General features: G+C 51.9%; 4 protein-coding genes across 4 annotated transcripts; 1 reads left to right on the plus strand and 3 right to left on the minus strand.

Annotated features, from left to right (window-relative positions):
* Positions 1–486: 486 nt before the first annotated feature.
* N7458_008282 (RNA-binding protein VTS1) lies at positions 487–2,423 on the minus strand (the record flags this gene model as incomplete). Its single annotated transcript, XM_056911664.1, has 3 exons — positions 487–543; positions 599–1,857; positions 1,925–2,423. 3 exons carry the CDS (start codon positions 2,421–2,423, stop codon positions 487–489), a joined length of 1,815 nt encoding a protein of 604 aa, XP_056764490.1.
* Positions 2,424–3,401: 978 nt separating this feature from the next.
* Positions 3,402–6,894, plus strand: N7458_008283 (tetratricopeptide repeat protein; the record flags this gene model as incomplete). Its single annotated transcript, XM_056911665.1, has 5 exons — positions 3,402–3,730; positions 3,790–4,813; positions 4,879–5,689; positions 5,743–5,961; positions 6,017–6,894. 5 exons carry the CDS (start codon positions 3,402–3,404, stop codon positions 6,892–6,894), a joined length of 3,261 nt encoding a protein of 1,086 aa, XP_056764491.1.
* Positions 6,895–7,173: 279 nt separating this feature from the next.
* N7458_008284 (uncharacterized protein) lies at positions 7,174–8,415 on the minus strand (the record flags this gene model as incomplete). Its single annotated transcript, XM_056911666.1, has 3 exons — positions 7,174–7,695; positions 7,752–8,111; positions 8,191–8,415. The coding sequence occupies 3 exons, from the start codon at positions 8,413–8,415 to the stop codon at positions 7,174–7,176; spliced, it is 1,107 nt and encodes a 368-aa protein (XP_056764492.1).
* A 1,236-nt stretch (positions 8,416–9,651) lies between these two features.
* Positions 9,652–12,332, minus strand: N7458_008285 (SLC26/SulP family anion transporter; the record flags this gene model as incomplete). Its single annotated transcript, XM_056911667.1, has 3 exons — positions 9,652–11,727; positions 11,809–11,954; positions 12,029–12,332. 3 exons carry the CDS (start codon positions 12,330–12,332, stop codon positions 9,652–9,654), a joined length of 2,526 nt encoding a protein of 841 aa, XP_056764493.1.
* Positions 12,333–14,455: the final 2,123 nt, after the last annotated feature.

Consider the following 14,455-nt stretch of genomic DNA (forward strand, 5'->3'; position numbering starts at 1 on the left):
GGGTTTCGAGAAGCGCACGGGCCATGTGGATGTTGGAGTTCAAGTCTATAGTACTAACTGTGCTATTTGAAAGAACCATATAGAATATCATTGTCATGCAGGGAAAGAATTCACAAAATCAAAATCATGTTCATATCTACGATTAGCCCAGCCATTTTCAATGTTCAGTAGCCCGAAGTGTTCCCTCATCATGAAGCCGTTTCTTGAAGACATCACTGCGTTTGATACATGTCGAATCCCACATCCATCGTATTAGGGTGAACAAAAGATCACAGAACGATTGAAGCAGAGGAAATAAAAAAAGGGGGAAGAGAGAAGAAGAAAATAACAAGGGACAAGGAACCAAGACAGAAGAAACAACATCCACACATGATGGAATGCGAATGCCAATCATACGATATCGCTGGGCAAAAATATTGGAGCCAGAGAATAGGAATTCCTGAACCAAGCCCCATGCCATACTCCGAATCAAAATGAGAATCACATTCACGAAAGATTGTCGAGCTTGCCGTCTGCGCGGGCTTCACGGACCTGGTCGAAGACCTACATTGGAGATGGATTAGTACTGGCCACCGAATGAAATCAGAAGTGAACTCACCTTGAGCATCTTGTTCCGCGCACCCAGTGCGTTAACACCACGCTCCTCCAGGGCCTTGTCGTCGAGCTCGACCAATTCCGTCCATTTGAGATCCTTCAGGTTGTCGGTGTATTTGTGCAGTCGAAGGGATCGCAGCCAGCTGGGGATGTCCTTCAGAAGAGCCGGATCCGTGGGGTCCTCTGGCGGCTTCGAGCTGCCACGACGACCACGCGGCGACCGTCCACGGGTGACCTCCGAGTGATCGGACAGATAGCCCTCACCACCCAGGCCAAATTGTCCAATGCCCAGCGAGCCCAGTCCGTTGCCCATCAGCGGGTTGTTCGGATCATAGGCAGCAAGGAAGCCGTTGTTCTGCGGGGATGTGAAGCTCATTGCACTGAGGCCACCGCCCTGCATGGCGATGCCGGGAGAGGTTGGGCGGGATCGTCGTCCTGCCATGGCGGCTTGCTGCTGAGCCTGCAACGCCGCCAGTTGCTGGGCGTTGAGTAGCTGACTGGCCATCGAACCGTGCAGACCGGGGCTGTGCAAACCCTGCGAGATGGTTGGGTTGGCAGCCGAGTTCTTACCCTGGCCATCGTTGGAGCGAGCCCGGCGGTACTTACGAGCATCGTCCAGCGCAATACGATTGTTGACGGTGGACAGAGCAGCCAGCTTCATCGCGGTGGCATTTGCCACCATGTCAGCCTGGGAATTCGGCCCGTTGGTCTGCTGTCCGAAGGTTGCGGTCATCGGGGTATTGGTCATTGACGCCCAGCTATGGTTGCCAACATTGTAGGGCGAAAGCAGTGGCGGCTCGATCTCGGGGGCGGGAATAGTGGCAGTCTGAGGCAGGGGAGAACGCATGCCAGACTGGCTGAATTGGCCCATGGGCTGATGTCCGGAAGAAGACTTGGGGCGGGCAATTGGGGGCTGAGTGTCCGCGAGACCGCCACGCTGGCCCCATGGGGAAGCCGGAGGCTGACCTAGGTTGTCCGATCCGTTGTCCGGGCCGGAGATAGTGGGCGCAACGAACGAGGTGCGATCTCCAAAGACCGCACTGTTCCGGTTTGATGGAGGGGCATTGCCGGTCTGCTGTGTGAACTCCGCCTTCTTCTTCGCGATAGCAGCCGCGGCATCCGGGAACATGGCATTAATGGTAGAGGAGTCGAGACCCGAGTTGCGCTTCGCGCCCGGGGATGGTGGGGGCCGGCCCAAGGAACTCCGGGAGGTGTCCATATTGAGTTTTGACATTGCATCGCTCAAGCGGCTAGACATAGCATCTGAAACGGAAACCAAAAGTGTTAGTAATGTGGAAGGGTGAATGGAAGTTTGAGTTGTTCAATTTACCTTTTTCGCCAAAGTTGGCTGGAGAGAGCAGCCCAGACATAGGATGGCCCTGGGACATTTGCTGCAGTACCTGGATGAAGAATCGAATCTGCACCTGGGTGGTCTGCTGCAGCAACGCATACAAAGCTGCTGTCCGCTCTGCCTCACTCAGAACACGGAACCACTGCTCAATAGCGCTGAGTTCATCCTTGAAGTCTTGGTCGAGAGTGGCAGCTGCCATCTCTTCCAGGGTCGTCTCATACTGATCGATATCTGCCAGCCACTGCTGAGCGGCCCGATCCAAGGCATCCTCCGTTGAGTTTTGACCTTGTTGGTTGAAGAAAACCTCGGAGGACGGACGCATGCTGCGGGAGGACAGTGGCGAGGGGAACCCGGACATGTCGGCGGATGCCCGCAGCTGGTGCGATCCGAGGTTGCGGGCAGACGAGGGGGGACGCAGGGAAGAATTTGGAGCGGCCTCCGGGGTGCTGTTGCGGTTGCCGATGATATGGTTGGCCATGGCTCACCGGGAGGGTGGGACGATCGAGGAGTTGCAAGTGGAAATTGTAAATACAGTGGAGGTTGGGTTGGAAAAGATTACTGCAAAACACCTGCAGCACCTGCTGAGTTTGCGTAACAAGATAGAATCAAAGAACCTGATGGACCCAGGCGTGAGAATTCACGGATGAGGTCGAAAAGGATTGCGAAGCCTATATCTTGAGACTAGGCGACCACAGTTGGGCGGGCACAGACCAGGCCAGTGGGCTGCACCTCGAGTTTTGGGAGAGGTTGTGGATTGGGGGGAAACCCAGACGCAAAAGGCTCCGAAATATTAGGCGGCGGCGGGGAGGGGACTGGAACGAAGGAAAGTCAGGGACCAGGAGGCAATAGTGTGTCAAACACAGCAAGCCAGACCTAGTACCCAAAAGAAAGGAAAAACAAGGGGGGGAGGCGGAGGAGGAGGAGAAGAGAGAAGGAGAGAGAGTGTGTGAGATGGAAAGTTGGGGATGGTGGAAAAAGGACGGAGGAGGAAGTGCGGCCGCCGAAGAGGCTTTTCTGTTTCAGGGTCACGGGGTTCAGCAACGCAAACTCCGGGAATGAGGGAATGGGGAAACGTTAACTCTGCATTCCTTGTTCATCCAATGTCCTTGATCACCTTTGACGAAAAGACTCTCAACTCGCCGGTTTCTTTTCTGATTCATCCATCGCATCGCTCGTGGTGGAGCTGTTACTATGAATAAGCAGGGCTGCTGCACCTGAAACGCCTGGAGAGAGAGACTACTCGGTGCCACGCCCTGACTGTACGGTCTGGGCCCCCAGTCCCAGCGTGCTGGTTCTTCACACACGTCGCCTATCAGTGACATTCTAGAGACGTGCCAACGACGACATTGTTACGGTCGCTGTCACTCACTCACGCTCACGGAGGAGATTTTTTCTTCATATCACCCTTCAAAATCTCTGCTTGAATGGTCCGCCGGCCCCGTGCAGTGTCATCATCATGGCAGATCCGGATTCCCCTATGGACTATGCCACTCCGGGAGGAGAGCCATATGAGTACCCGGACATCGACGAGACCATCCAGTACCCTTGGCGGGAGAATGGTGCTCGTACCATACAGGGAAATCATGCTGACTCAGTGATCGACCCGCGCTTGTATCAAGGTCTCTTTCCTCAGCACGCGCCGAACGACGGCGCCAGAGATGGGTATCCAAACCATGAAGCTAGGCGTGGCTCTGGGGATAGTCAAGCCTTCCCTCATGTGAAGTATGGAGACGACATGGATGATGACGAACCTGACTATGAGTCCTCGCAAGAAGAAAGTGACAGGTATGCCTTGCTCCGCGATTTCCTTTCAATCCCGTTCTTAGATTGACAACAATCCGCAGTGACGAGGCGGACGAGTCTCTCGAAGACGATGATTCCGACGACTCTGCCGCGGCACGACGGCGCCGCCGCCGAGGGGGAGGACGCTTCTCCGGTCGTTATGGCGCCCGTGGTGGAAAGGGCATCAAACGAGGACCGCGCAAAGCGCTGGATCCTGGACCAGAGTTCAAGATGTTCCATTCCCAAGCTACCTCCGCTTTCATTGATGGCGATTACGATCGCGCCCACGAGTTTGTAAACCAGGCCATTCAGATCAACCCTGAAATGTTCCCAGCCCATTCGCTGCTGTCAGAAATTTGGCTGGCAAAAGGAGACGAAGTTCGGGCCTTGCAAGCGCTCTGGAATGGTGCTCACACTCGACCGAAAGACCCTACAGTTTGGATGAAAGTTGCGCGCCTTCTTCTGGACCGCGCTGGTGAAAGTCGTGGGAGTGCATTGAATGACGTGATCTATTGCTACAGCCGCATAGTTGATATCCAGCCTGGGAACTACAACGTTCGATTCCAGAGAGCAGCTCTTTATCGGGAGCTTGGACACAACGGTAAGGCTGCTAGTGAGTATGAGCGTATTCTGCACGACAAGCCGTACAGCACACGAGCTCTGCGACACATAGCAGAGATCTTCATTGATCTCAACGACGTTGAGCGAGCCATCACCCATTGGTCGAAAAGTGTCAACCACTTCCTCTCGCTTAACCCGGACCAAGTCCGAGATTTTACCTGGTCCGATATCAACATTTATGCAGAGCTCTTTGGATATGTGAGCCGCCCCAGCGAAGGCCTTTACCATCTCAAATCGCTCTCTAGGTGGATGCTGGGTCGCAAGGATGATATCATGTGGGCAGATTTTGAGGACGATGATAGAGAATGGGACTCCCAGGATTCACCCCGCCGAATCAAAACCAATGGATATATTCCAAACCACTGGCCTCGAGACAGCTATGGACTCGGGCTTCCCCTCGAGCTTCGGGTTAAAATGGGGCTGTTCCGATTGAAGATGGGCGACAGACATCACGAAGAAGCCATGGTGAGTACAACCACCCACTATTATATCAGAAACCTCTGCATCTAACCACCACTGGGCCTATCTAGCAACATTTAGAATATCTCAATCCTGACGATACCTCTGAGGGGGCTCGGATTTTTGACTATGGTGATCTCTTCCGAGAAGTCGCAGACGCTTTGAAAGAGGCTGGTTTACTTGAAGAAGCCCTTCGGTTCTACGAGCCTATCCAGCAGACCTCGGACTATGCTGATGTTGGATTCTTTCTGGCTATGGCCGACTGTTGCATGCAACTAGGCAAGATAGAGGATGCCGAAAGCTGCTATCTCACCGTTGCCGACCATGACTCGAGTAACCTAGAGTCTCGTGCACAGCTTGCAAAGCTCTACGACAGCCTTGGAATGCCCGATCAAGCATACAAGTACGTTAATGAGGCTGTCTTGCTTACTCGACAGGAAAACAGGACCCGGCGGAGGAGAAAAGATGCTCGACTGGAACAGCTTGCTGCCGAGTTTAGGAGGTCTGAACCTGTGACTCTCAGGCCCCTTGCGCCCAAACCTGGCCCAGTTGATGCCTGGTCCGCGACCACTCCTGTGCAACTGGAGCCTGTGCAGCGAGGCGAAGCTGCCCGTACGGATGATATCAAGTTCCTTTATGCAATGATGCAACAACTCGAGCCCAAAGTCAAGGATGGCAATCTTGAAGCCACCGAGGACTGGCTCGATATTGCTGATGCCTTGCTACGCGAGTTCCGATCAAATCGTATCTTTTATCCGATGGCCCGTACGACCGAATTTCAAGGTTATTCCAGCCAAGCGCAACGGAAGGCCAACGGATCTAAGAACAGCGTCTTTTTGAATGAGATGGAAGAGATAGCCGGCCGCTTGCAAAAGTCGAGAGGTAAGCTTTGCTTGCACAACAGATACTGGACCTGAGCTAACGGTAAGGCGTAGGTGATGAAGAAGTAGAGGAACCATTACAAGGCGTTGTTCCAACGGAATATCACGGCATTCCTTTTGATGCGTGGCTTGACATATTCCTCAAGTATTCCCTTACCATCACTGATCAGGGTGAACCAATTGAGGCTTACGAAGCCCTCGAAGCTGCTGCGACCGCTAGTGTTTGGTTCCATGATAAGCGGAAATCCCGCATTATTCATGTCTGCTGGTTAAGTGAGTCCTTCATCAGGTGTAACAAACCGTGGCTTTAGAGCTAATATTTCTACAGCATGTGCGCTTCGCGCCCAGGATGAGGACGCCCTCACGAGCGAGGCTCGTTGGTTCGTGAAGGAGTATCAATTTGTCACAGATACGTATCGCCTCTTCTCGATGCTGAGTCACCTTGCGGGCAACCCTCGGAAATCCCTTTTCAACTCCGCTCCGAGCATGAAGTTTATGCTCCGCCAAATCAAGGCTATGGACTTCACTCTACCCGATGCGGATGATAAGCCCAAGCCGCCGCGGCAGTCTGTTTGGAGAGAACGTGCCGCCCTTTCAACCAAAGATGAGAATGGCAAAGACATCCCGGCTTATGACCTAGACATCGCTCTGCTCGTGCTTTACGGCCACATCCTCTACTCTGGAAACAGCTTCTACCCCGCTCTGAACTACTTCTTCCGTGCCTACGCTCTCGATGATCAGAACCCAGTTGTCCTTCTCTCCATTGCGCTCTGCTACATCCACCATTCCCATAAGCGGCAGTGCGACAACCGTCACTACCTTATCATGCAGGGTCTTTCATTTATGCATGAGTACCGCCGTGTTCGCGAGAAGGACGGAGCCACGCTGCAAGAGCATCAAGAAGTGGAGTTCAATTTCGCTCGTGTCTATCACGGTCTCAACCTATCCCACCTGGCCGTCGAAGGTTATAAGCGAGTTCTCCAAATAGGTGAAGAAATTCAGCAACAGACCTTGAGACAGTCCACCAGCGCCACAGACGGTGATGATGTGAATATGGACTGGGCAAATGACGGGGCTGTGACTTTGGGGCCGAATTTTGTGGAGGATTTTTCACGTGAGGCTGCATTTGCTTTGCAAGGTCTCCATATACTCGGTGGTGATACGCTTACCGCCAAGGATGTCACTGAAAAGTGGCTTGTGATTTGATAAAATAAGTTTCACGCATGCTCGTTTGGATAGCGAGCGGGGAGTTAATTGGGATAGCATAGAATATGGCGTTCTTGATACTGAAACACTACTGGAGTGAGAAGCAGCGAAAGTCTTTTTCGCCAACTCCACCTTGTCGTTAAGGATGAGGCTTCTCGCACGACAGCGCTATACCGCTAAAATTGAAAGTTCATTCTTGACTCCTTTTATAAGATAATAAACCCATCCTAGATCACTCCTATTGAACCCTCTCCGACGACCATCAAACCTGCTCTGTCTTCACACCTGGGTCAAGGGAATTATCAAAGTAGATGAGAACTTTCCACCGGTGTACACCACATGCTGACCTTTATTCAAATTCTTAGGCCCCTTTCTCAATGCCGGATCCTCCGGAAGGATTGGGTCGTGACCCTTGATTTCCAGTCTCAGAGATTCTCCTGCATCAAAGGCAATTCCTCCAGCCCAAATGGGAATCTTGAGCTCTACAACTTTGCCGGGTGGGATCTTTTCTGACTTGTCGTGCGGAAAGAAAAGCTCTGTGGGCTCTTGGTTTTCTTTCTTGGTTTCGAGCATGTCGGGTTCTTCGGTTGTCGCAGCTCGCTTAGACACGCGGAGTCGTCTGCTTGGCCTAACATACTTGTAAATTTTCTCATCGTCAATCATATCCGGGGTTGTTCCGGGTTTCTGGTATTCAAAGGGAATGTTATAGTTCAGTAATGCCTTTCCAGTGCGATCGAGCTTCCGGATAATCACATATACGTCCATGTCGTCGAGATCCGCCCATGACATGTACAGCTTGACCTGCGATTTCTCAGTCACTGCAAGGTTTTCCTTTCTAAAAGCAGAAGTTTGCCCACCTGAGAGCTGCCAATTAAATCAGTTGGTTCCGTGAACTTGAGTGCGAAGTAAGCGCCATCGTCTTCCCACATGTCAGATTGATACGAGGTGGTGACAATTTCGGTAGGAGCTTCAGTCTGTAAGAATCCTGCGACGCTTCCACTCTCCTTGGCGGCGTTGAAATAGAAAGTTTTGTATTCCATTCGGGACGGAGGGTATCTGTCTTCTGCGCGGAAGCTGATCGGAGCCTTGTTGTATCTCAGTAAGGAGAGACGGACCTTGGGCGTAAGCTCCCAACCATTGTTCTTCCCAAGAAGATAATGATCCAAAAAGCGCCGAAGATCGTCGTTTGCAACTGGCTGGTAAATTTCAAACCACTCCTGGGTAGGATGAATACGTAACCTGAATGTAAAAGCTTAGCTGACGATTGAATGGAAGGAGAATGCCACAAAAACTCACCCTTTTCTCATCCGATCCGGCATACTTCCAGGCACGTAAAGATCCCTCGGTGTGTAGGCCGGTTGAATAGCTAGCCAAGATATACATAGGGATCTTGATGTCCTGCAGGCGCGGTCTCTTGTCTTCCCAGTAAGCATTCATGAGCGGGTACTTCTCGATCATGGCAGCAACATCCTCGCGTTGGGTCTTGCCATTGAATCCCTTCATCCGGAGGTCCCAGAACATAGCGTTAGGAATGCCCACCACGGCAGATACTCTCACGATGGAAATCACCCAATCCTTCCCAAGGAGCAATCGCCTTCAAGTGCGGGGGCTTTTCAGCTGCGATCACCCTATAGCTTTGTCAAACTTGATGATAAACCTGGTAATTGAATTCCCATTACTCACGAGTGATAGCTAGCCAGGAATTTCCAACAAGCCCCACAGGGGGTATTTGTGTGAATATGATGACGTTTTTGAGTCTGCAATTGGCAGATTTGGGAAATATGCTAGTTAATGGGCTTTTTGTGGTCTGGAATAGACCTGGTTAACTTGGTCAAATGCCGAGAAAGCGCATAAAAATTTCGGAGATTGTCGGTTTAAGGAGCGGATTCGATGCTATCGAATGCTGCTTTCCGTTTGAGAGTAGGGGAAAGGACAGATGGAATGCAGGACTAGGCTATTCCAATGATAGACTGCAAGACTCGTTCTCGCAGAAATCCAATTCGTTCTGTCCAGGGACACCGCAGCCATGTCAATAAATACAAGGTGGTTCGAACCCATAACAGATGTAAAAGGAGTTCCATCCCACTAATCTATACATGTGCGTCAGGCTCTTGTCTTCTCCCGTGAATATCTTTCATCAGTTCTGTTGGAGTTTTGTGGTAGTTTCATCACCGTAGAGCACCACGGTACATCTACAACGTATTTACATTTAGAATCACTGTACCAGGTTATACCATATGCAAACCATAAAGTAAATAAGAATACAAAAGTAGATATTAAGAGTCAAAAAGCGTTCTATAGGTTCAAGGGTATCCCTAGCAAGTATTCCAAGCGGGCTCAAGCCCAAGCAAGACAGATAAGATGGGCAGAGGTATCAGAAACGGCGTATCCGACCAGAAAACAAAAGCAAAGACAAACAGATCAGATACCCGATTTGATTCCAGCACATCCAGCCAAATTGAAAATCCATATCCATCCAAGCCCAAAGAAAAACAAATTCAACAAACTTGATTGCGCCGGGAATAGGGGGGAGTATGAGTACAATCATCCCCAAATCAAAGAAGAAAAGAAGAAAGAACAAAAGTGAGCAAAGATATTAACAGGTCATATCTGGGCATATCAAATGGATTTCCAAACCAGGGAGTTATCCATGAACGATGCAGGTAATATGCAATGCAAAGAGGATCCGAAAGTGGGACATGTAGATCGATCGGTAGATGAAATGGTGAAGAAGTAGAGAGAGGTAATTTCTCCTTTTTAAACATGAGGAATCTCGTTGGACGAGTTCGCCACAGCGCTCTGCAAGGCACTGGTCAAGTCGATGTGGAAGAATGGCCTGTTCATACCCTGCACAATGGCGACCTTGCGTCGGTTGTTGCTGTATGCGTGGCTAGACGTCAGATCGCGCGACAGTTTGTCCTCGTGAATTGGCTGGCTGTCCTCGGACGAAGTCTCAATTCCATGTCTCTCGCTCTCGACCGTCGCGGACTGATCCTTCAGACCGGCTTCGACATCCTTGGGGTGGTGCAGGTGGTGCTCGCGCTCGTTGTTGACAATCTCCGCGTGGGCGGCGGCAGAAGAGCTGCCCTCGATCTCGGCAACGCTGAAGATTGGCTTCCAGCGGTGGAAGCCCTCGCTAGAGGTCGGGGTGGGGTAGCCGAAGCCGGCAGCGGCGAGGCCACGCTTGGTCCAGCGGTTGTTGATGTGGGCAAAGTGCCATTGCACGGTGAGCGGGGAGGCGTACAGGTCGAGCTGGTTGCGAACGTCGATCAGGTTCTGAATCGAGGTGACGTCCACGTTGTTGACAGAGGAGAAGTCCAGGATAACGGCTTGCAAGAGAGGGCGCTGGTCCTCCAGCTCGGAGTTTGCCTTGCCGCGACGAGGGCCGGGGTCATTCCAAGGGCGGTCGCCGGGGTTGCTGTAGGCGTGCGGGTTTGTGCGGCGGGTGTTTTTGAAGATGTTCTGCACCAGGTAGTCGGTGTAGTGGTTGGCGTTGGGGTAGTTAAAGCCCTCGGAGAAGCGGTAGATGAAGATACCTGGGTGAGGCTGTTCAATCTCAATGTCGGGGTTTGACCCGTCGGCGTGGTTGGCGGGCAAGAAGATAGACCGATGAGCATGGTCCTCGTCTTCAGATGAAGCACGGGTGTTCCCGAACGAGCCATACTTGCCATCACCGTCAAGCAGGTGGTCACCGACCACGGAGTGGACCTTGACCTTGCCGAGGAATTGACCGCGAGCCTTGGCCAGGCGGAAAAGCAGGACAGCCAATGAGACACAGATAGTGCAGTAGATACCATCCTCGATGGACGAGAAGACGGTGACGAGGACACCAATGAAGAAAATGACAACATCAAGAGGGGCAACCCGCCAGAACTGGTAAACAGTGTTAGGAGGAGTAATCAGGTCACCCACAGCATGGATGATAACACCCGCAAGAGAGGCATTGGGAATGTAAAAGAAGAGGGCAGGGAGAGCGTAAATGGCAAGCAACACAACGACGGCGGTGATACAACCAGCCAGAGGAGTGCGAACACCAGCCTTGGACTTGATCGCAGTACGCGAGAAAGAACCAGTGGCGGGGTAAGCACCCAGGAAAGGACCCAGTAGGTTAGTAACGCCAATAGCGACAAATTCCTGCGAGGGATCGATAGTGTAGTTGTTGACACGACCAAAGGACTTGGAAATGGCAATGTGCTCGATCAGGAGTACGATCACAGCAGCGGGAAGCTGGCCCACAAAGGCCTTGATGACCTCTGGGTCCATCTTGGGCACGGCAGCATTCTGGAAACCACGAGGCACCTTGCCCAGGAGCTTAAAGGCCGGCTTGTCTCTCCGGTGGATGTTCACAGCAGCACTGATCATAGTGTAGAACAGGATGACAAAGACTGTGCGCAGGGTCGAAATGAAGAACCAGGTCTTCGCGCGGTGCGGCTGCTTCTTTGCTGCATAGCTGCAGCCGGCTCGGATCATGTACAACATCGCACAGGCCGTGACACCCATAGCCGCACCGAGGGATGAAGTTGGGAGCGCTTTGAGGGTATCGATGATGGTCCTGTAGGTTGCACCGCGGGTGTAGACCGTGGCGGTCTGGCCCAGCATGGTCGTGACTTGACCCGCGCAGATGTTGATGGCAGAGCCCGTCATGAAGGCTGAAATGGCGGGGAGGGGGATGAAGTCCACAATAAATCCGAGTCTAAGGAGACCCAGGAGACAAACGATACCACCCAGAATCACCGCTAAGCAGGAGGCGACCTCGTGGCCGGGAACGTGCGGCAGCTTGTCAGCGACATCGAGAACAATTGTGCCGGTCAGAGTAGACATGACGGCCACAGGCTATGTTGAGTAACAGATTCGGTTAGCGACATGTTTCTTTGCGAGGAGATGCCATTCATGGCCGTCTGGATCCACACTTACTCCGATGGTAATATCCTTGGAAGTGGCAAAGAACCAGTAGAGCAAGACACCCATGAAGGACGAGTACAGACCGAATTGCACGGGCAACTCGGCCAATTTAGCATAGGCCATACCCTGGGGCACGACAACTGCTCCGACAGTGATACCTGTTCCAGATTCGTCAGTTCAGGGCTCCTGGGAGATTTTTGTTTCATCTTTGATGTTGCCGTCGCCTACTTACCCGCAACCAGGTCACCAATCAGCCATTGCACGTTATACCGGCCGATCCAGTTGAGGAAAGGGAACAGGCCAATGATGTAATTGAGCACCTGCTGGCCCGAGGGCGTAACCTCGCGAATCCACTCGATACTGGTGGGCTCGGGCTCGGTGTAAGAATAGGTCTCGACGGTGCCGACTGAAAAAGTCGACTCGCCACGGGTGACCGGGTCAGCATCGGCACCTAGAGGGTCCCGGTAGGCGAGTTTGATGCCCAAGCCCTTGGCGAGGGCATGGCCCAGCTTCGTGGCACGTTCACCACCCGCCATGTTGTGGAGGATGATGAGGATGACCGCCGACGAGGGGGCTGTAGGTCGAATATAGCACCTCGGAGAGAAGAGAGTGCAGAGATATCGACTTTCGATCCAGTTCCAGGGTCCAAGTCCCGGTCTAGGCTCAAAAGGTCGAGCGGGAGAGCAGGTAGTTTGTCCGGGATAGTCGAGATCTCAGTTGACAGGTTTCCAGAAAACGTGGCGACGATCCAGAATATAAAGGACGGGAAAGGTGATGGAAACTTGACAATCACGCACTGCGCTTGGCGACCAGGCCAATGACTAGAAGAAAAAGAAAAGAACCAAAAATGCAAGGCAACACGACGATAGCACAAAAGGGGGCACACCAAGGCCGGGTGGAGGCGTTGTGCGTGATTTGGGAGCTGATGGCGTAATATCAAAGCTCCCCAGATTTCTCACTTCCAACAATCAAGTAGTGGGCTGTTGGCGTTGGGCTAGTGTGTATCTGCGGCGGGGACTGCACAGGCCCGCCAAGGTCGCTTTTCTTTTGTCTTTTTTGCTTTTGGCAGGGCCGAGATGATGGGAAGAGTCAAAAAGGACCTCGAGGAGGTCGCCTGCCATAAGAATGAAACGAGCGTCGCGGTGCCCTGGGGCTTTGGCCCACCAATAGACCGAAGATCGCACTGCACAGCAGGAAGTGCTGGGTGGAACCTGGCGGACGGTGTGGAAGCGGACTGGAAGCGATGGGTTCTGATGACGACGGAGCGTGGAGCAGAGTTTCCGCTGGGGGACACAGTTCGAGAAGAGATATTGGATGGTCCATCGGAAGAGTATGCGATAGTGTATACTTCCTCATTACGATTATTCACTGGGGGTTTTTTCCCTTGATTATTTTACTACCAGTACACGTAGTTCAGGGTATCACTGTCCATCTGATTTGCATCTGATCTTTTGATGTGCCTCTGCTCCGAGAATAAACTCAAAGTCGCTAACCGCAACGTGGGAACCGCGCTGCTGACATAATCCTGCCAAGAGCCGGCCCATGACGAATCAGGCCACGCAGGCGCACGCCCCCGATCGACGGCGGGGCCCGCGGAGCCAATCAGCATCGGCCCTGATGGTGAAATCTCCCGCGCCGATGGTGAAAGATCCAACGTGGAAGTCGACTTCGCCTGCGAAGCTTGCGGATGCTGATTTGACGAATCTGATTTTTTTTCCTTTCGTCTCTAACTTCCTCACCAGAAGTTCTCACAGCCTGACCTTGTTAATAAGCTTGCTGAATAATAATATCGCCCAAAAAAAATATGCTCAAAGAATACACACGTTGGCTACACCTTCCCGTCAGTGACATTCTGGCTCTCCTCTTCTCTGGGAAAAGCTCAACCGTCCCGAACTGACGTGGAGCCCCCCTAAGATTAAAATCTGTCCCTTCGTATCTTTTTCCGTGTGAAGAAAATCTACAGAAATTATTATAAAAAATTATATAAATTAATTATTTATTAGTTGCTATTTCAACTAAACTATTTTCTATACAATCTTAATTAAGATTCTAATTGAAGGATAAAAAAATGAAAAATTATTTACGAAAGTACACACATGCGGACTCCACTCGGGGTCCTGCCCTAGTGGCCCGTTGACGCTCCAGGTAACAAAAGCAAACGCACGGGCAAGAAAAAACAGTCCAAGTAACAACTGCTGTCCACTCTCCGTCCGCGCTTGGCAGGGGTGGACTTTGGCAGTCCCTACTCTATTTGTTAGGCCACGGACGAGGAAGAACAAGCCAGTTGCGACAAGTTTAGTAGTGATCTCCGAGGTCACCTGATCTCGTTCTGTATACTGTCCTGTCCTCAGCCTCGAAGTCTACTGTAGTTGTATACTCCGTAGTAGTAGTATGATTATTTGATTCCTACCATACTTCATATAATGCTCATTACGTAGGGTACATTTTGTAGCTCCTACACACCGTTTCCCCATCTCGAAACCTGCAGCATCGCCCGACAAGAACATCAGCCAACATCCAAGCATGGCCATGGAACGGTGGGGCCTCGGAAATATTGCACGCAACCAACGGGTGCCATAGTCTTGTCCCGTCTGACTTTACTCCTGTGCTACATGTGCACCACATGTCTGCAGCTGAGCTGAGTCGTCCAACGGGTTGG

This window comes from Penicillium daleae (assembly GCF_028827525.1).
Source record: "Penicillium daleae strain IBT 16125 chromosome Unknown utg000007l_segment0_segment0, whole genome shotgun sequence".
NCBI lineage: Eukaryota > Fungi > Ascomycota > Eurotiomycetes > Eurotiales > Aspergillaceae > Penicillium > Penicillium daleae.